Raw genomic sequence first — 21,695 nt, 5'->3', positions numbered from 1 at the left:
TAGCAACATTAGTTATTGTGACAGGACTAGTTCAGACGCCATAATAACTTTTATAGGCTTTGGTTTAATTATTTTGAATATTTAAAAGTTGTAGTTGAGTAGAAAACGGTCAAAATGACATTATAATTTATCGGCCAGTAAAACATGTTTGGTGTTGTAGTGTAGTAACTCATGTCATGTTTCTCTGATGCAAATTTATTTTTATAATTCCATTTTTTTCATGGAAATGTTGGATTTTTCACCTTTTGTTTGAGCCAAGCTGGACTCCTTCTCTTCTTCTTCTAATTCTGGCTCAGCGCTGACCGTTTGACCTCTGGCGGACCTTCTCACTTTAAAAGAAAAGAAAACATTCAGTGACTTTTCTGGATTTGTGTCCATTTCTCTCCATTTAAACGTCTCGTCGGTACCAGGAGTCGTCTTTGCTTTCTTTCTGGGTCGGCCTCTGGTTCTGGGAGCTTTTACTTCCTTTATTTCTTCTTCTGCTGTTACGATGTTCACAGTCTCATCTGAAACAACAAATCAAAGCTTCAACCTGGCAGCAGCACTAAGCCTGATTATTTTCCTTCACAATGAACAGATTTGTTCCAGTCCAGCATGAAAAAAATCCAACAAAAAACTGGAAATTTGTCGAAATGAAGTTTGATTTTTGAGTCAAATCACTTCAGAAGAGAATCTAAATGCAGAGTTTGTATATTTTTATCCAAAGCCCCATCTTTTGGAAACAAACAAACTGAAAAAGAGTTTTAATTCACTATTGTACATCATACATGGTAGTATTCTGCAGCACAGACAAGGTAAACTAAAATAAAGCTAAATTTTATGTTTTTAAATGTCTCTCACGCCTTATACACCCAACTGGTCCAAAAACCAACCATTAATTTAACAACAAAAGAAATCTGCCAATTACAATAACTAACATAATAAAATATAAGCTAAGCTTTGTTTTAATTACACAGATCAATAAGTAATAATAAATCCAATTAATTCGTGTTAAGGTAAAACACATTCCTGCTCAAATTTAATGCTTAAATGTACAAAAAACAAAAAAAAATCTAAAAAATATTTTCACATTTTCTGGCATTTAGAAAATAGAGATAATTCTGACAAACTTTAAAAAAAGTCTGCCTCTTTAGATGTATGAAAATATCAGAACAAAAGCCTAAATCTGTAAAATGTTATTTACTTCTGAAACCAAACATTAGACTGAACCTAATTACAAAACTCTGCAGTTTGAATATCAAAGAACTTTCCACATTTTGAGAAAAATTTATTGAAATTCAATCATTTTCAATTATTTCCATCCAAACCCAGTAAACAAACGATCTGCTGTTGAAAACGGACATAAACCTGGAAACATTCAGACAAACCAACCTGTGCCGCCTTCATGTTTACACTCAGCAGATTCTGGGGGTTTTTCTGGTTTAATCTCCGTTTCATTTCCATCCAACAAGACCTAAAAAAAAAAAAAAGATTATTTAGCCAAATCCTTGACAAAAACACCAATATGAACCCACTAATGCGTTACTATGGTCACCTCAGACATCAGAGAGCCATCTTTGTCCTCCATCTTCTCCTCCTGGGGGTCAGGATTGGTTTTAGTCTCAGGTTCTGGTATCATTTCTTTTGGTCCTGCTACAGATTGTTCTGGAGATAAATTCTCTGAATTACAGGTGAGCTGATCCAGACTCTGTTCCTCTGAAACGTCCCGTTTTGTTCCTTCAGGATCAGCATTTGTTAAATCACCAGCTACGACTTCCTGTTTGGACTCTTCTGCACCAGCTAAAGCCTCGTTAGCATCGCTAACACCAGCTAGCAAAGTCGCACTCTGTTCCTCTAAGACTTCCTGTTTGGACTCTTCCATACTAGCTAATGCTACTTTAGCGTCTATCACATCATCTGCAGCCTCAGTCAGACTCTCTTCCCCTGCAGCAGGTAAATTCTCAACATCATCATCAGCAAATTGAGATAAAAACTCCTCTAAAATTTTTTTTTTGGATCTTTCCTCATCAGATAAATCTTCATTAGTGACATTTACATCTTCAGCTAACAGAGTCAGACTTTCTCCTCTTAAGATGAGTTCTTCCGACTGTTTAGCAGCAGATGAATCCACACTAACTTCTGTTACTTCATCAGGTAATTGACTCAGACTCTGTTCCTTCAAAACTTCTTGTTTGGACCCTTCTGTACCAGGTAAGTCTACTGCAGCAATGCTAACACCACCAGCTAACTGAGTGAGACTCTGTTCCTCTACGACTTCCTGCTCGGACCCTCCTGCACTAGATATTGCTACTTCAGCATCGCTAACACCAGCTAAAGTCAGACTTGGTTGCTGTAGGATTTCCTGTTTGAAATCTTTTGTTGTAACTAAAGCTACGCTAGCATCTGTCACGTCATTAGCAGCCTGAGTGAGACTCTGTTCCTCTACGACTTCCTGTTTGATCTCCTCTCCACCAGGTAATGCTACTTCAGCATTGCTAACACCACCAGCTAACACACTCAGATTCTGCTGCTCCAAGACTTCCTGTTTGATCTCCTCTCCACCAGGTAATGCTAGTTCAGCATCGCTAACACCAGCTAAAGTCAGACATGGTTGCTGTAGGATTTCCTGTTTGAAATCTTCTGTTGCAACTAAAGCTACGTTAGCATCTGTCATGTCATTAGCAGCCTGAGTCAGACTCTGTTCTTCCAAGACTTCCTGTTTTAACCCATTAGGACCAGCTAACGCTACTTCAGCATGGCTAACACCAGCTAACAGACTCTGCTCCTCTGTGGAACCAGTTGTTATTGTGTCTTCTCTTTCAGCTTTAACTTCATCCTTTGCTCCACTTCTTTCTTCTTCGCTCATCGTCTCCTGAACTCGATCATCGATAGAAGCTACAACTTGAAGTTGAGGAACTTCCTGTTCCTCATTTCTTGCCGTCTCCACTATTTTCTCTCCATCTTCTTTACGAGCAGTTGAGTTTGTATCATCAGCAGGTTCTTGTGCAGGACCTTCTTCATCAGCTACTGGACTGGAGAGACTCTGTTTCTTCAAGGCGGCCATTTGTTTTTTAGTTGTTCTGGTGTTTTTCTTCGGTCTTCCTCTTCTTGCTTTCCGTCGCACCGCTGGTTGATCTTCCTCAACCTCCTGCGCCTCTTCAGCATCTTTCACATTATTAGCAGGTTCCTCCAGTTCTTCCTGTTTGGACCCTTTTATACCAGATACCGTTACTTCAGCATCGCTAACGCCTCTAGCTAACTGAGTCAGACGCTGTTCCTCTGAGACCAGCAGTTCTCCAGACGGTATAGTGTCGTCTCTTTCCTTTTTGCTGATTTCATCTTTTGCTTCACTTCTTTCTTCTTTGCTCATCATCACCTGAACTTGATCACCTGTAGAAGCTACAGCTTCCTCATTTCTGGTTGACGTTGTCCCATCGTTAAGTTCTTCTTCTTCTTCATTGACAGTTTTATTGAGATTCTGCTTCTTCAAGGCGGCCATTTGTTTTTTAGCTGCCTTCGTGTTTTTCTTCGATCTTCCTCTCCTTGCGTTCCATTGTACCACTGGTTGATCTTCGTCTCCAGCTTCTTTTGGTTCCTCCTCTTCCTGTTTGGACCCTTCCGCATCGGCAATGCCACCGGCTAACTGAGGTGGACTCTGCTCCTCTGAGACCAGCAGTTCTCCAGATGGTATCATGACGTCTGTTTCCTTTTTGCTGAGTTCATCCTTTGCTTCATTCTTTTCTTCTTCCCTAATCGCCATCTCCACGTCTTCTTTTAAAGCCGTTGAGTTTGTTTCGTCAAGTTCTTCTTTGACAGTTTGGTCGAGACTCTCCTTCTTCAAGGCGGCCATTTGTTTTTTAGTTGCTCCGGTGTTTTTCTTTGGTCTTCCTCTCTTCGGTTTCTGTTGTACCGCTGGTTGATCTTCCTCAGCAGCGTCCGGTGTTACATTAGTAGCTTCCTCTGTCTCTTGTGCGTCTTCTTGTTCTGTTTTGCTGTTTTTTGCTCTCATCGTATATCTCCTAGCCGTTGTCTCCTGCTTCTTCTCAGGTTTTTCCTTCTCCTCAGCTTTAGATGCTTTGCTCCTCGTGCTCCTTCTGGGCTTTTCCTCTGGCGGAGTTGAAGTATCGTCTGTTTTTTCTTCCACGTCTTCCACTGCGGGTTCATCGTCTAGTTTTGGACCTTCAGATTCAGTTATGGACTGATCATCAGTTAAATTCACTTCCTCTGAGAGTTCTGCTTCAGGAAACACGTTGGAAGAGTCTTTCTCATCTTGAATTGGGCCAGAACCTTCTGAACCGTCGCGCTGATCTCTACTTGATGCTTCTTCTACCAGAACCTCTGAAGTTACAGTCTTTGACTTTTCGGTTTTCACTGACACCTGTTGGTCCGTCTGTGCCACTGCACCCTCAGTGGGTTTATCTTCCTCTTGAGGAATCTCTGCTACGTTTGGAGCAGCAGTCTCGGGTTTCTCGCCGTCCTTAGGAGTTTCTTCACTCGGTTCCGTCTTCTTGGACTTGGAACCGGCGGCTCCTTCTTCTGTTTTTGGAGGAAAATGGTGTTAAACGTTTCCAGAAACAGAAACCTACTTATTTTTTATGTGTTTTACCTTTTGGAGGTTTGGGTTTCAGCCTCACTTGTCGTTCAGCCTTAACAGATTGCAAATGTGTCTCGAGGTCAATGGTAAGGTTTCCAGTTAGCTGCAGTCGCTGCTGTAGAGTCACCAACCTACAACAGAAGACCAAATGAAGGAAGAAACAAGTTTGATTTTCAGTATTTTTGGTCATGTTTCTAGTCCAGATATTTTAGTCCAAGTGTACGAAGATATTTGCACTTAAACTATACAAAAACAGTCTGTAAGATTTAGTGATTCATGGCAGCAGCAGAAAGGAACTGGTGGCAAATGAGGTAGGGCAAGCAATTTCTGTATTTATTCAGTGTCATTGCCATTTTGTCACAGACATTTTGGCAAAACTTATAGTTTTATTAGGGTCACTAAAGATCAACTGGATTTTTAATAAGTGTTCAAACACCAGATGAGTAAACAATATTTTAAATGCTTTTTAACCACTTATATGATTAATATTATTCAGGTTTAAAGGAAATACATGAGAATATTCATATAATTTAGACATTTAGTTGTAATCAAATCGATGTTTGTTTGGGTAATTGGCACCACAAATGGAGAACTTACGGTTCGATGCGTCCAACTTTCGTCCTACAAAAAGAGTGGAGAAATTTATGAAATTAAATAAGTAAATAAAAGGCATCAGCAACCATGTTCTCAACTTCTGATCAGAAAAACAAACCAGTTTTCATCTTCAGTTAAATCGTCCAGGAAGAAAACTTTCTCCACCACCTGAGCGACAGCAGCGGAGTCGGACATCTCAATATAGATCTGAGGAAAAAAACAGAATCAAGACGATAAGCAAAATAATCTGGTTTTTTTTTTAAAACATATTAAACGTGAATCTGAATGACCGAGATTTATATTTATGTAGCAAATAAACTCCTGAAATCCCAGTTTTTCATTTTAAATGCTTCTTTTTGACTTTTGTTGCTAATCTGATTTTTGTTTTTTTTTTACATTAATCAACCTTTTTATTTTAGTTTTTCCTCTTTTATCCCCAATTAAACCATAAAGTGTATTTATTTCAGTATTTTTCAGTATTTCGTAGCGTTGCGCCTCATCGTACCCTGTTGGCGAGAGGCAGGAAGTTGACGAAGGGAGTGATGGACGCCACCACCTTCATGACCACAGTGACGATATCTGGAGACGCGTCGAAGGTTTCCACGGACAGCAGCCGTTCCTCCAGAGGGTCCGAGTCAGAAACCGGCTGAGAAACGAAACAACCAGAACCTCAGGACGGATCCAATAAGACCAGAGTTTAAACTAGTCCTTACTTACACTGTTGCTCCATTTCATCACATTTTTGTACAACATCTCCTGCAAAAGATGACAAAACACACGTCTAATTAAGAAATTGTTTGTTTCTGGAAACAATGTAAAATCATTTTAAATGTCTTTCAGAGCAAAAAGATGGAAAAAATAAACACATTTCAAGTTAAACTGTGATTTTAAAAGTTATTTTAATTTCCCTCTATAATTAATTTCTTATTGTTACTCAGATAAACGTTTCTAAAGGTGCTGTGCCTCGCTGGCGCCGTGATGCTCCATGTTCAAGGCGAGGAACGCTTTGAGTTGGCAGTCGTTGATGCTCAAAACTTTATTCAGATGATCTTTGATAAAACGGTTGCATGTCGACCAGTCGCTGAAATAAACAAAGGCCTGAAGGAGAGAGAGAGAAATGGTTCTCTATTACAGCCACAAATATAAATCCATGTGTCATAATGAAAGATTTTAACTCCTGGTGAAGAAATATGTTTTCAGAAAAGTTCCATGAATGATCAGAAATGCTTCTGTTGTTGAGCTCATATCTATTCATTCAGTAATTTAGCAGCAGTTGCTTTTTTTGTTGGCTTAAATTACAGACCCTGCAATTAACCTGATTTTAAAAATGCAAACTAAACATGGTGTCAATCAGCTGTGCTACGTTTGTGCAGCAAAAACATCTGTTTGTGCCAGAACTTTAGCTTAAAAATTAGAACACCACACAAAAACATTTTTTTGTATTACGTGACCTGTCCGATTAACCTTTGACCTCTGGAAGCATTTAATAATCATTTTTCAAATGATAGCGGCACAAAATCTTTTGCTGCACAAACGTTTGACACCAACTTCGCTTAATTTGATTAAAGCTGTGTAGCTAACATCACTCAATGACACTCCCCCTCCTTTTATTTCCTGTTTTCACAATAATCCTAGTCTCATAAAAAAAAAAAAATCATAATCTCAGACATCCCCAGATTTCCTGCAGTGATTTCCAGCTGGCTGTCGGCTCCTCACCCTCCTCTGCAGAGGCAGGACGACCACGTTGGAGCAAAGCGTCCTGAGCGTCTTTTCTGGGAAATACGGCCACGCCAGGCGGGCCACTTCCTCCTGCGTGTAGCCGTCGGTGGGCAGGTCCGTCAGCATGATGGCGAAGGACGCCACGCTCCAACCGTCCACTTCCTGCACAACCAGGAAGTTCAAAATATAAACACATCAATTTGAGATTATTTTCTTTGGCCACAATACTTCAATATATTTTACAGAAGAGGATTAAGACACCTGAAAAACAAAAACTAAATTATGGATTATGAGATTAAAGTCAGAATTCTGCCAAAAAACAAACAATGAAATCTTGTAAAATTGCTCGGCCCCCTTTTGTTCCCTCGCTGTTACAATAGAGGGAAAAAAGAACCATTTATGACTGAATCATTTTCTCTTTGCAAAAGTTCAGGAAAAAAGGTTTCGGAAAAAAGTCAGAATAAACTTTTTTTAGTGGCCCCAATCATCTTCCGAGGATAAATGTTTTTTTTTTACAATTTTACAATTTTTATTTTATGTTATTACCTTTTAAAACTGAACACAAAGTAAAGAGGACGTGTCTAAACCGCTGAACTCGGCTACTTGTGGTAAAGAAAAACCAACCAGCTTACCGTAAAGCAGGAGACTTTTTTGAGTTTGATGTAATCTGAGAAGAAAAAGAGAAAACATAAATAAATAAGCCCACTTGCCCTTGGTGAGGGGGATTCTGGGTAAGTAAATGGCGTCTCTTACTCGGGCTGTCGTACCACGGAGACAACGTTGGGAAAATAAACGGGTCGGTTTTCATGGTGATCCAAAATGGTGGTTTGGTGTTTGGTGGGAAGTTACATTTTCCTGTTTGGGGGAGGAGAGAATATCATCGGCTGAACAGCAATGAAACCGAAAGGTTAAAAGTTCAGACGAGGGTCGTCATGTTTGGGGTGGAAAATAGCAGACAGAGGAAAATCTCTCCAGAGGAATTAAAAGGTTTAGGTTTTCAGTCAGTACATTTTATTTACACCTTTCAAAGATAAAACCCTCTAGGAACTTTTCTAAAAGAGCATAAGAATTAAAAGATAATTAATAGCAAATTTTCAAAGTAATTTAAAAAACAAAAGTTCTTTGTTTTCTAGGCATTTGGTTATAAATCAGGTAATTCTCTGTTAGTTGGTAGTTTTCTCTTTTTATTTTCACCATAAAAATTCATCTTTCATATTGAGGATTTTTCCTGTATAATATAAATAAATACGATATATAGTTTTTGTAATAACATAGAAACTATAGCGCCCCCTGAAGGACATGGCAGACTTTATTTTTTGCGTTCTATTTCAATATATTTGCAAAAACACACTGGTCTATTTTATGTACAATCACAATGATAACAAATCTCAATTTAAAACTTTATAATATATAATAACCTTTAAAGATCTGCTGTGAAAATGTGTTCAAGCATTCTTAATTATTTGATGCAGAAAAACTATGACAGAGTACAAGGGCCAAGAAAAAATAGTCAGAATGTTACAAGAAGTCGTAATCTGGGAATAAACTCAAAATGCGACAATAAAGTTGCAGAAAAAAGGTTGTTGTGTTTGTATTTCCTGTCTTATTGTGGCCGTCATAGACGTCAGTCTGTGGCGCGTTTGTGTCCCAGAGAAGTAAAACTTCAGAGATGTAAATTGGTTTGATCCCTACAGGAAGTCGCACCTTGTGAATCGGCGATGGCGTCCGGCGCTTTCATCCTGAGCAGCTTGTGAGCGCGACCGCCTTCCTGTCTGCTGTACGACAGGCCGAGCAGATCCGCGTCGTTGCTCGACTCAAATTCCACAAACACCTGGAGACACAAACCGATGAGTCCGGCTGGAGCTCAGTGGGATGCAGAACACGGTCCAGGTGTGTCGATACCTTGTTGAGAAGCGGCAGGAAGTTTTTCACCGCAAAGTCGTTCATGAGAAACTCTCTGAGCTCCTGGGTTTCGCTGTGAGAGACGTCATGGAAGAAGACGGTTCTGGAACCGTCGTCTGTGACGTTCTGGTTGGAGGAAAGCGGCAAACATTTAAACCAGATGAACAATCCACACACTGTCAGGAATATTACATTTAAATGGCATTTGACTGATTTGATATGATCAATCAGAGGCTCTGAAGGCTTTAATCGTCTCCATGACACTAAAAATAGACGAGAAAATCCAGGGAAGTGACTTGAATGTTTCAGAAAAGGCCCCAAAGTTAAAAAAAATTTAAAAAAGGAACTTGTATTGATAGAGCTGGACAATAGACCAATAGATCAATAAATAGATAATTAGAATATTCAACATTATTCAATGAACTTCGATCCAGAACCAAAACAGGAAGAGGAAAAGCTTCACTCAACCTCTCACAGCCAGAGAAGAAATGCTGGTGAAATCAACTGACTCACTTTTTGGTTGCCTAGCAACAACTTGTAGCGCAACTCCCGGTTACCTAGCAACAACATGTCAAGTAACTGGCGCAGCAGCAGTTTAAGGTTTTGCTCATAACTGGTTAAAAATAATCAAATTAGTTTGGCAATATTTTAGATCATTTTAAAAACTAATCAATAATTATTGATATGAACAGACATGAAACCTTTGTATTGTGACGTGTTTGTCCAGCCCTGCCTGTGAACTCAGAACATAATCTCGATGTTTCACAGAAATAATCTCAGATGCTAAAAATAAAATCTCAGATTTAAGATTTACTCCTTATTTTAATATTTTGCTATTTTTCATGCGAGTTCTCATAAAATTGCTACTTTATTCTCCTAATATAATGTCTGAATTCTTGTAATATTATGATTTTACTTCATTATAAGAACAATCAATCACAGCCTGGTTAAAATGTTATATTATGCAGATAAACTCCAAATAAAAGCATTTTAACAGAAGCATTTCTCTAGTTACGATTGTATCCTTGATTTGCAAACATCACTGGAATCTCAAGAGTCTCTGCTTTCCAATGATGTATAAAATTTAAATTTATAACGCTGACGGGTTGAAGCGGAGTGTGTGGCTGCGCGTTCACTTACACGGCGAATCCGTTTCATCAGAGCCGAATAAAACTGGAACTGGAACAGAAACGAGAGCAGATAAAATGATCCGACACTTTAAAAGCAACTAATTATAAACAATAAAACTAAAGACTGAAATGAGAAGAAAACAAAAATAACTTCTACTTTAGTTAATGTTGCAGGTAAGTAGATTTAAAAAAGAAAAATGGTCGCCAGGATGGAAAATGTCTTCTTTCACTTTTTATAGATTACCAACAGTTAAATCTAAATGTTAAAAACTAAAATTATAACTAAATTGGTCACTTAGTTTCAGTAAACAACAGAAACAAACTAATCAGTTAAATCCAGTGTTTTTAACTCATAAGTCTTTGAAACTTTGGAATTATTTGTTAGTATAACCTAGGAACAACATTTCTGCCAAATGATGACAGAAGTTAGCATGCTAGCCTGTTGACGTTTACTTATATAAATATTGTAAACATGAACAAGACGATCTGATGCTTACAGGCGTCATTGGGAAGCCGCCACAAACAGGTCTGATGCAGATCTGCTGCCCCCTAAAGGCAACGCCGTCCCACGTCTCCGTCAGGAGGTTCCGTAGATCTTTGCCGCTTGGCATGATGCCCAAAGCCTGATGGGAAAGTTAAACGACAACATCAGGATTTATAAAAACATCAGGATTTATAAACCTGCAGAAACACAAAAGATTTGCTCGTTTTGCGCTTCAAATTCAACTGATCTCAATGTTTGTTGATATTAAAATTTATTTAATGATTGAAACATTTTCAGGGTTTGAAAACTTTTCCCACAGTAAAATTCAAGCACTTTAAAAGCAAGTTTTCAAACTTTTCCTGCACTGCACTTTGGAGAACAAAACGAAATAAATTAACTAAAAAAAAGACGGTTTCAATTCACTATTATATGACGTTATTTATTACTGTTATTAATAATATTTTGTGATGGTATTCTGCTTTCTACAGCAGGGACAACATAAACTAAAACATAACAAAATGTTATGTTTTGACATGCATCTCACACCATACAAGTAAAAAATACAAGATGATCAATAACTCACTGAGCCATTAGGAATAATAAATATTCATTACGTTGAAACAACGTAATGATCTTCCTGCTCAAATTAAATTTCTCGCCATGTTTTCTGGCGTTTTGCAAATATAAAACATTTTGGTGATTCTAGCTGATCAAAAAAAGACGTTTAGTCTGATTTAATGGAGGGGAAAAAATTTACGTGTCTTTTTGTCAGGTGGATGAAAATATCTGGTTTCAACCGTAAATCATGTTTTCCAAATTTTTGCTTTTAATCAAACATTAGACTGAACTCAATTACAAAACTGTGCAGTTTGAACATCAAGCATCTCTACAAACTCTGCATTGAAGCGTGAAAAAAATGAAAAATACAAGAAAACGACAGGTTGGTTGTAAATCTGGAGCTCACCAGGCCGGACTGAGGAAGGCAGTAAATGGTGTCGACTTTGTGTTCGAACCCAAACAGAGCGAGCTGCTCGGCCAGCTCCTCCTCCGTGTAGCTGCAGGCTTCAACATCTGGGAGGTTGCTGATCAGAAACACCTCAGGAAACTAAAGAAGGAAAAAACAGTTGGGATCAAACAAAGTCGATTAAACTGTGTGAAAAATTGAGGCGACTCACTTCTGTCATCGATTTTATTTCCTCGCTTGTAAAACACTCTGAAAGCGAAAGAGAACAAGAGTTAAAGCTGGAGGTTATGATTCAGAAACACTCTGGGTTTCTTACTGAAAGTTTCCTTCAGCAGCAGCGACTTCAGCTGATCTCCGACTGTCAGGGAGGTTTCCGGGTCCAGGTGATAATCGTCACCTGGATCCACTTCAGCCGGTTCCGACTCCAGCTTCACCTCAGAGTCTGAAAGAGGCGACATTAACGAGTCCTGATCAGGAATCAGGAAAATCTCCTATTCAACATGTTACAGTCTGATGAAGCTTTAGAGAAATTACTGAATAATTAGAACTACAAACAGTAAAATCCACCCATCACCAGATTATCCTTGGTTAATTATTTGTTTACGATGTTTAAATGAGTTTTTCTGAGCTAAAATAGCAAAGAGAAAATCAAGACACATGCAGGGATTTATACCAGCAACATGAAGTTACCAAAAGTGACCATAAAGTTATTTAAATTATTCCTTTTCCTACATTTTCCCACAAATAACAAAACCAAACGTATAAAAATATAAACATTTGGTTCTCTTGTGGTTAAATTTGCACAAATCAAGAAGCTCAATGGAAAACAGACAGTTGATCCACCATCATCTTTGCGCCACTTTAGATATAAAGCAGCAACATTAATCATAAAAATAATCATTAAGAGGCTTGTTTCATTAACTTCAGTAACTGAAAACAATTTATATTTAAAATCACACAAAACACTAAAATTTTAGTGTGAATTTAGACACAATCAAACTAACAGCTGAAGACATTAATTGATTATTACTTGTTTTCAAATAAAATGGGCCGTTTTAGGTATTAATATTGCTGTTATGGCTGATAAACAATATTTACCGATATTATAAACATTCCACTACTGTTTCAACACTTTTGGTAAAAAAAACATAAACAGATCAGAGTAAATATCAGTCCAGGTTTATTTATCGAACCGATGCGTTAAAAAACGACTAATACCAACGATGGAGCCGATATGTTGTGAATCTCTGGAGCGTTTACAAAAAATATGCGTGCAGACAGTAAAATATTTACCTTCTTCTGCATCCTGACGTTCTTCTTGTGCAGGAACGTCTTCCTGATCGTTTGTAGGTTTTACGGTATCGGCAGCATCAGGCTTCTCATCCGACTCTTTGGGAGCCGCTGCAGGTTTTTTGGTTTTAATTCCCGATCCGTCTCCCTCCGTTTTACGTTTCTTTGCAGCTGCAGACGTTTCTGCTTTAGCCGCTTCGTCTCCAGGACAACTGAGTCAGCAGAGAAAACGGTGAAAGGTTAAAGTTCAACCAGAGGAAACAGAAAGAATCGCAACTAAACCGATGAGGTGGAGGATTATTAAAACATAACTCACGATTTCTTCTGTTGTTTAGCAGAAGTGGAACCAGGAGGTACGAAAACACAGTCCTGTAAATACATAACTGTTAATACAACATTTCAGAAATAAATTCAGTTTTTCTTCACTTGGAAGCTGGTATTTGTGGCGTTTTTCTTCCGAACATGAACATTTTCAGCGTTTCGTGAAGAATGAATTTAAAAAATCATAAATGTTTTTTTTTACACACAGCAGTGACGACGGTGATGGTGTCTCCTTTAAAGTCGAAGCTCTCCATGCTGCGAAGTACCTCTGCATCATCTTCCTCCTGGAAAATGACGGTGGCCTGCATGTGCACAACAAACACACATTTCAGGATGTTTTTCCCTCTGGTTGTTTATTTGAAGCGTTTTATTTAATTCTTCAAAAATCAGTTTTCATGTTATAGCCAGTTGTGCAGATTTTTTGTAAACCACAAGTTTTTTCAATTTAGTTTTTCTTCAGGCAGTTAGAATAACGAATTTAGTTTGGAACCAAAATCTGTAATAAAGTTTTATATTTGGAATTAAGATTACTTTTAGATCCTCTCATTAATTTAAGAGACATGTCCACCACCAGGGGGCGTGGCAGAGATGCCTTCTATTTGTCAACAGAAAGCTTCGTAAAATTATTTTTTGACCATTTTTTAATCCTTTATTAAGACGTACCTCCTGTCTGGATCTATACAGCACAATTGACTCGACTTTCCCAAACGACTCCATGGCGTTCCACACGTCGTTGTACGAGTGATTGCTGAAAATCCCTCTGAGCTTCACCGTGTTCGGGTCGTCCTACAGAGCAGACAGAAACTAAACAGTAAATATTTATAGAGTCTCAGGGCAGACATTTAGTTTTTGTGTCATAAGAAACTGTACTCTGGATTTTCTTTCAGATGTTTCAGTGTTTCTGTTTTTGTATCCAGAAGATGCGTACGCTGAGTAAACCTGATTGGAAAAACAGAGAAAAGAGGACATGTACACAGAGACCTTAATATTATGAAAAAACATGGAGACTTGTATTGATGACCTGATGATGTGATCGGTATCAACGGATTTGTATTTTCTCCACTTTCACGGTTTTATTTGCATTACTTAATTACTTGCCTCAGTTTCCTTAGGACTAGGCCTTGTAACAAAAAATGATGACGGTGTTGTCTTCCGCTTTTTGAGTTCAGCCAGTAAAGCAGGGGTCATAGATTTTACCACCGCCTCCAAGTCCGACTGCTTCGACAGAGACTGGACGCCTGGAAAAGGATCAACAGAATCACTGGGTTGGTACGTTCTTTTTCTTTCAGTCAATCAATCAATCAGTGGGTTGGATGTTACCCACTGATTAAAGACAAAAAAAACAAAACATAAAAACGTGGCACAATACTACACAACATATTTCATCAACAAAACCTTACATGCTAATAATGTCAGTCGTGTCATAAAACAAGATAACCCAATAACCTGATAATGTGAGTAACTTTATAAAACAAGACGCTCTTGTATCCTGATATTCCTAATCCAATAAAACCTGATATGCTAATAATATGAGTCTCTTTCCAAAACAAGATAACCCTATATGCAGATGATGCGAGTCTCTTCCTAACATAAGATAATCTTACATACCGACAGTGAGTTTCTTCTTCTACAACATATCCTATTAGGTTGATGATGTGTCTCGGTTTCTGTTAAGTTTTCCTAATTCAAAAAAGATTTGATTTCTTCAACATTCCTTTTTCTGGCTCTAGTAGCTTTTATTCAGAGCATGTACACAGGAAGCGGGTAGAGCAAGAAGGGGCAGAAGACAAGCAGCAAAGATCCCAAGGTAAGAAATTGAACCCTGAACAGTTTTGTCAAGGACCAACAGCCTCAGCCCAAAAATGCTTCCTCCACCCCAACTCCACACACTGAAGACATTTAATGGTTTGGTGAGGTCTGGGAAACTAAATCAGGCCTGATCAGGAACATATATTTAGGCTTGTTTTCACTTTGAAATTGAAGTAACCGCTTAAAATATTTTTTAAACTGTCGATTATAAAATATTGATCAAACCTGATGCTTCCAGCAGTCTCTTCGCCAGTCTCTCTGCACTGGTCGACCTCCTCCGTTCAGGTGTCGATCTTTCCGACGACGATCGTCTCTCTCTCCTCTTTCTCTGTTCTCTCTCGCGGCTCCTCGATCGGGAATGGTAATGGTGGGTTGAGCTGGACTTGTACCGAGGACTTGAGGAACGAGACCGGGACCTAATCAAAGTTTGCATTCGATTAGGTCCCTTGATGGGTTTTATGGATACTTTCTGAGAACTTTTAGAATGCTTTCAGAAATGCACAGCAGCTTTAAACTTTCTAAATCTAAGTACCTGTAACTCCAGTTTGTCTTCCTACTCTTGGAGTCATGGTGACGCCGAGGGCTACGCGAGCGGGAGCGGGAGCTGCTGCTGTCCTTTTTTCCCTTCTTGCGGCTGCGTTGTGGGCTGCGTGAGCAAGAACGCGAGCGGCGGTGGGAGCTGTGGGAACGAGAACGACTCCTTTGCTGGGTTGTAGGTCTTTTATCCGAGACTCTACAAAGGCAGCAACAAGAGAGAATAACAGAAAATAACTTGTAAACGTTGCTTGTTCTCAGTTTAAATTGATGTGGTTTCATTTGGAAAATATATACATATATTACCTCCAGTCTTGTATCTCACCGTCCCAGTCTGGATATCTGTAGCAATAAAACAAGAGGAAACGGGTCACAATTTGGCAAAAGAAGGTTATCTGCACAAGTGAGAGGCATTCATAAAATATTTTTTTAAATGTACAACAAAAACAAAATGCACAGCTTTTTGACGCCTTGCTCCACTTAAGAAACTCAAAGTCAAACTTCCCCCATCAAGTATATTCAAGCTAACTTTGCTCCACTACTAATTTAGTAGTAGCTTTTCTCAATGAAAACCAAAATATCACTGAAAAGTATCAAAGATTTAAACAGACACGCCTGTATATTGAAAAGACAGTTACAGGTAAAATATTTTTCTATATTTTGTTCTCTTCAGGCATGAGAAAAAAGGCGAAGTTGATATAAAAGGTGACAACATGTTACACAAACAGACGGTTCTCTGAACCTCACAGATGAAAGTCAATAAACATTAATTATTAATCAATATTTCTCTCTTCAAAACATTCCAAAGGTTTCCACAGCACAGTCCAGTGCTGACCTGGACAGAAAATACAAGTACTGTAGAAATCACCAGATTTTAAGGCTACTGGACAGTAGCTACATATCAATATGTCGTGGACTAAAGGGCATTTAATACAACGATAAGTTTATCGGAGAGCTTAGATATAAAACCCCCAATAACTTTAGATTTAAAAGATTAAATCTGCTTCAAACTATGTTTAAAGATTGGAGCAGTGGTGGGCTGTGCTAGCTAAAAAGTTAGTAGCGCTAACCCTTAAAGCACTGAAAAGCGCTACACCTGTATTTAGCAGAAGCTAATGCTAAAGTCTCAACTTGAACTCAAAATATTTCTGCCCTAGAAAGACTACAACCCTTGAGCACAAATAAAATTTTTACATTATGACTTTTAGGCTCTATATTGTCTTTAGACATTGTATTTAGGTATTTTTGTATGTTGTTCTCTACTGTTCATGTTTTATTTTGTTTGCGTGCTTCATGTTTAAAATAGTTATTTGTCAAAAAGCGAGAGAACGAGGAGAGGAAACCGAACTGCTGCGTAAACATCCCCCACTTCAAAATAAGAGCATGAATGTAAACATCTATCTACTTGAAGACTAACTAATAATTCAACACAAATGTTGAACTTCATTCAACTGAAACATTACAAAACGGCCAAGAAAATTAGTACTTCGGAATTTGTCCAGAAAAAATTATTTAGGGGGAGTCTAAGCATTTTCACAGTTAGCAAGAGCGCTAAGTGAAAAATTAGCTTTGTTATTAATGCAGTGGAAGTGTGCAAACAACAGGAGTAAAGGAAGCCAGACTACAAGACAAAGACGTTTACCACAAGGTAACAAACACACTGCTGTTACATGACATAAAACACAAAACATACCAACAATTCAATTAACTTCCTGGTTGGGTTATAACTTTTATAGCACCTGGTTATAAACCAGCATTACACATTTATACGTTGGACAGGCAGCAAATCAGACATCTAACTCTACATCTACCAAGATTGTCTTCTTTAGAGAGGCTGGTTAGCATGCATCCAATACTCAAGCTATAAGTAGAAAACTCGTGACCATTTGAAATAACTCGACATCAGAGATGACAAAGAAGACGTATACTGAAAGAAAACCACTGACTGTTTCCGGAGGAGCTTGCGGTTCTCATGGTGAACGGTGGAGTTGTGGTGGAAAAGCCAATGCTGGTTGTCAAAACAAAGAAAAGTTAGGAAGGAGTTTCACAACCAACAAGCTTTAAAAATTGCTAAAATGTTTTCCCCCCTCCCAACACCGAACCCAACAGATGCATCTTATTAAACTTTGAAGATGTTGACTTCTACCGTTATTACCGCACTGTTTACAATTTTAATAAATATCTAAATAAGTAGGCATTGTGTAAACAACAGTCCATTAAAAATTACACCCGACAAATTGGCTTAGTAATTAAGAAATCTTTATAATTAAAACCAGGAAACACAGAAGTCACACAGTAGATAAAAACAATCTTCTTGGGCTCTGGCCAGGTCTGATGTTGCCATCCTCAGTTCTGTGTCATCTCAGCGTTTGGTAACGGCTTTCCATGCAGGTTTGGGTCAGGACAGATCACAACACAGAACCTGGGACAACTACAATGCAAGTCAAGGGCAGGAAGAAGAGGAAAATGGAGAACCGGACACTGGTGTACTGTAGAAATTGGAGGAAAAGTCACAAAAGTCCAGTTCATGCCTATTTTCTCCAATTCACTGAATTGGAGAAAACAGCTAAACACTGGATTAAGAAAAAAAATCCCAAGAATTACAGACTTAAATTTTCACATGATTTTAATTATTTAAAGTGACTGAACATGAGTTCTCTCCAATATTCAACAAATAAAATAATGTAAGAATAATGAACACCCTGCTCCTCTTACCTTCATGGTCTCAAATTTTCTGTCACACAGAGTGCACCGGTGTGGAAAGGCTGGCGGCGCGGCACACGCATAATCGTTGATCATCGACCTTGATGGCAGACCCCTGAAGATCGCCACCTTCGGAGCTGAGCTGCTGCACACGGACTTTGACGAACTGTAATGCTTCTTTGCTTCTGTGTTTGCCTGAGCTGGAGGAGTGGTGAGAGACCTGGAGACTAAAGGATGCGACTCCTCAGGCGGTTTATTTTGCTCCTTCGCCTGTGGCTTTGTGTCCGTTGCAGCTTTGCTTTGTTGAACGTTTGCTAACTTATCTTTCCTCTGCTCTTTAAAAACCTCTGGCTGTTGCTCTTGAGTTTTACAAGGATTTTCAGTACGATTATCTTGCTTACAACCAACTTTGCCGCTTTCACCTGAAGAAGTACTAGACTTTGAATCTTGCGCCTCCCCTTGCGGAGAACAGTCTTTCAGGAGGTTGGCACTTGAAAACTTTGGTCTTTTCCGTGTTTCTTCATTTTTCTTTAGCAGAACAAGGGGAGTGAAGGGCCTCCCATGTGCCTGGGCTGGTTGGCTCTGTAGCGGTTTGGGTGGATCTGATTCTACCTTTTCAGGAACAAAGGTGGGGGTGAATTTCTCTGGAGCCTGGGTTTGGTGAGCCACTGGCTTATTAGGTGAATCTTTGTCGTCTTCTGGGGAAATGAAAGGGATGTGGACCTTTTGAGGAGCCTGGTTTGATTGAGTTTGTGGCAACTTGGGTAGGTTGCTGCTTTGGGGAGTCACAGAACTCCTCATTGAGGCGAAGCCGGTAGGAGAAGCGGTCAGGCCAGGTAAAGGAACCTCTGACGTAGTTTGTTTGAATGGTTCTTTGTAACTGGTGCTGCTAAAAACATCAAGCACGCTTTTAGTCCCACCACTGGTGACTCTACTGGTGTTTTTAATTTCCTCAACCACAGTGTAGCTCCCAGTATGTCCATAGTCAATCACTTTGGCAGGTTTAAAAATCCTAGAGATATCGTCCTCGTGTATCTCTGGCACTTCAGGGCTGCTATGCGTCTCCAGCTCACAGAAGCTTGTGGAGGGTTCGGGGTCAGAGTCGGGCGATGTTGAGGCTCTCTTCTCCTTCATGAGGCGAATCTGCTTCAAGATCAGAGCTAGATTATCAGAGTTTATCTGATCTTCAGGGAACATCAGGAGATATTCCAAGTCCTCTTTTTCAAGTCCAAATTGCTCAAGAAGGACGGCGGCAAGCTCTGGCGTATACTGTGACTGAGAAGGCTTGTCAGGATGCACTGGTTCGCTTGGAATTGGGTCTTCATAACGTCTGGAACCGGACACAGATTGGTTACTTTGTCGTCTCTCGCTGGATGCAAAAAACCTACCATCACTGCTGCTGGGATAGTCGGATGAAGCTGGCGAATGAAATTTCACAGGAGTATCCTCTGTGGGCTTTTTCAAGATCTGCAACCAGCTCAAGGAGCTGTTGTCACTTTCATCCTCTGGCTCCCTATCTCTGCCCATTTCACCATACGACGCTACACTGGTGGAAGGGAACTCGTCTCTTTGAGCGGAGAAAAAGCGAGAACCATGGCTTAAACGCGGCGGCACCAATTCTTGTCTGGTTCTGCCAGCAAGTGATCTTTCAAGGTTCCTTTCTGACCTGGCCATCATCTGTTCAGGCCTGTAAGTCATCGGCAGCTCGGACATTTGAGGAATAGTTCTTCCTGAAATGTTACCAGTTCCAGAAAATGATGGCGAAGAGATAAAGTTTGAATCAGGCTCAGTTCGGTGCCGTGACATCCAGTGGTCCATGTCTGACTGTTCACTAAAGTTTGGATGGTCGGTGGGACGTTGGGTGGGATTTTGATTCCTGGAGGAATAGGGATTGTACGGTGGAAATGACATGGCTTTACCAATTCTCCAGAAGTGAAGGTGCTGAACACCGTCACCACAGGGAAGGACGGTGCGGACGTGAGGTTCTTAACAATTACGGTACCAGTTGTGACACTAACACCAACAGTACATTGGTAATCTGTGTCAGTGCTGCTTTAGACACCGCCTAGGATGAAATGGTGGAAGCCGTACTTCTGCAGAAGAGAAAGCAACAGTCCAAACACAAAAGCTGAAGAGAAAGTAGGTCGTGGAGTAGAGCAGGATCTTCCACAGGTATCAGCCATCGCCCGGTGAGCGTTGAGGTCTCAGCAGCTTCACATTCTTCCCAACATTAAGAAGTTCAGGTCTTTTACTGGCGAGAGAGAACAAAAAGGGTGAAACATCACAGGGCTGATAAAAAGAGAGAAACCAAGGTCAGAAAAGGTAAAGACACAAATGTTTGGAACAGAACATTATCTTTTTTCTTACATCGCAACAACTAAAAAACAAGGAACAAGCGCAAAGAATATCAACTGAATTGGTGATATAGCAAGACAAACTTCAAACCAACTCTAAACCAAACTTTATTGATTAAGACAAAAAATATGAATCATTGAAGAGATTTTTAAAAAACAGCAGGTGGCTGTGGATTCAGATCCTCTTTAAACTCACTTCAGTCTCTTCTGTGATGCAACAGAGATGCTGAAAGTTTTGGACCCTTGCGCTTCACCGTACAACGTTCAACTTGAGTCTGGAGAAAGGCGACGAACAATCTGCTTTAAGAGATATTCAAGACCATTACTAGTACCTTACACATTCAAGAGACATCCATTTTATTGAAAAAGTTAGGAAAAACCCTAACCCTAACCAGGACCTTCCTGGGGAGAACTTCAGCTTTGTCACATTAAAAACAAAATCACAGCTGCAAACCAAATACAGAAAAGTTTGAGAGAACATAAGCAAATTTCATAACCAGGAATGGGAAAATCTGCAGCAGGATAACATTAAACAGAAAAAACAAGGTTTTGTGCGCCACCTAATCCATGGCAGAGCTGTGGTGGGGTGGTGCCAACTTCTGTAGTCAATGGATGAGAGGCGGGGTACCCACATGCCAGGTCATCAGGACACAGGAGAACTGATGGTACAGACGGACACACATCTAAGAGCAATTCAGAGTATCCAGGTAACCTTACATGTCTGCTGGACTCTGGGCGAAAGCTGGAATAAAAACACACAAACTCCACATACAAAAGCCTCAGAAGGGTTTATGTGCCAGGAGCTTCCTGCTGCAACACCAAGTACCCCAAGGTTTGAGGAAACATCACAAAAATGGAAGAGAAGCTGAAACATGACAAAACTACAATTACTTTGTCTACTACTAAAATAATAAACATCCAATCTGGGTAAATTTGAGTGTATTTATACCAAGAAAGGAAACTAACATTGCATAATTGGAATAGAGATTAGGGTACAGAAACAGTGTTTGATTATTTTATAAGTAACTCTGAGGCATCCATGTAGGTTTACAGGTTAAAACACGCCATCAGTCTAGGACAGTGGTTCTTAACCTTTTATGAGGTACCGAACCCATCAGTTTCATATGTGCATTCACCGAACCCTTCTTTAGTGATAAATAAAATAAAACCTTTTTCCAAATTCAAGACATATGTATATGATTTTTTGCTGGTGCACAAAATGAGCAATGCATGAACGTCACCTTTGCTCAAAGAACAAAACCATGAACTCACAGCAAATTGCAGTATTACTTTATTCTGGCCCCCCCAAAAATATTTC

General features: G+C 39.5%; 1 protein-coding gene across 2 annotated transcripts in view; it reads right to left on the bottom strand.

The window, feature by feature from the left end:
- Positions 1-21,695, bottom strand: part of LOC114157314 (uncharacterized) — a 22,759-nt gene extending 1,064 nt beyond the window's left edge. For both annotated transcript variants that reach the window (XM_028038200.1, XM_028038201.1), the window contains exons 1-32: positions 20,574-21,695; positions 18,036-20,274; positions 17,267-17,328; positions 15,627-15,662; positions 15,319-15,519; positions 15,012-15,202; positions 14,076-14,215; positions 13,848-13,916; positions 13,641-13,763; positions 13,184-13,279; positions 12,973-13,025; positions 12,660-12,868; positions 11,683-11,808; positions 11,578-11,615; positions 11,367-11,507; positions 10,416-10,541; positions 9,929-9,967; positions 8,789-8,914; positions 8,591-8,717; positions 7,640-7,741; positions 7,519-7,553; positions 6,884-7,048; positions 6,131-6,265; positions 5,885-5,923; positions 5,673-5,813; positions 5,286-5,374; positions 5,171-5,194; positions 4,586-4,704; positions 1,535-4,515; positions 1,372-1,453; positions 408-506; positions 243-329 (exon numbers count right to left, since the gene is read on the bottom strand). In XM_028038200.1, the coding sequence (XP_027894001.1) occupies positions 243-329; positions 408-506; positions 1,372-1,453; positions 1,535-4,515; positions 4,586-4,704; positions 5,171-5,194; positions 5,286-5,374; positions 5,673-5,813; positions 5,885-5,923; positions 6,131-6,265; positions 6,884-7,048; positions 7,519-7,553; positions 7,640-7,741; positions 8,591-8,717; positions 8,789-8,914; positions 9,929-9,967; positions 10,416-10,541; positions 11,367-11,507; positions 11,578-11,615; positions 11,683-11,808; positions 12,660-12,868; positions 12,973-13,025; positions 13,184-13,279; positions 13,641-13,763; positions 13,848-13,916; positions 14,076-14,215; positions 15,012-15,202; positions 15,319-15,519; positions 15,627-15,662; positions 17,267-17,328; positions 18,036-19,934 (7,900 nt within the window). In that variant the 5' untranslated portion in view covers positions 19,935-20,274; positions 20,574-21,695. The remainder of the gene's footprint in view (positions 1-242; positions 330-407; positions 507-1,371; positions 1,454-1,534; positions 4,516-4,585; positions 4,705-5,170; positions 5,195-5,285; positions 5,375-5,672; positions 5,814-5,884; positions 5,924-6,130; positions 6,266-6,883; positions 7,049-7,518; positions 7,554-7,639; positions 7,742-8,590; positions 8,718-8,788; positions 8,915-9,928; positions 9,968-10,415; positions 10,542-11,366; positions 11,508-11,577; positions 11,616-11,682; positions 11,809-12,659; positions 12,869-12,972; positions 13,026-13,183; positions 13,280-13,640; positions 13,764-13,847; positions 13,917-14,075; positions 14,216-15,011; positions 15,203-15,318; positions 15,520-15,626; positions 15,663-17,266; positions 17,329-18,035; positions 20,275-20,573) is intronic.

Source organism: Xiphophorus couchianus, chromosome 14 (assembly GCF_001444195.1).
Source record: "Xiphophorus couchianus chromosome 14, X_couchianus-1.0, whole genome shotgun sequence".
Taxonomy (NCBI): Eukaryota; Metazoa; Chordata; class Actinopteri; order Cyprinodontiformes; family Poeciliidae; genus Xiphophorus; species Xiphophorus couchianus.
Note: the sequence above shows the minus strand (reverse complement) of the source record. Positions and strands in the feature narration are given on the sequence as shown.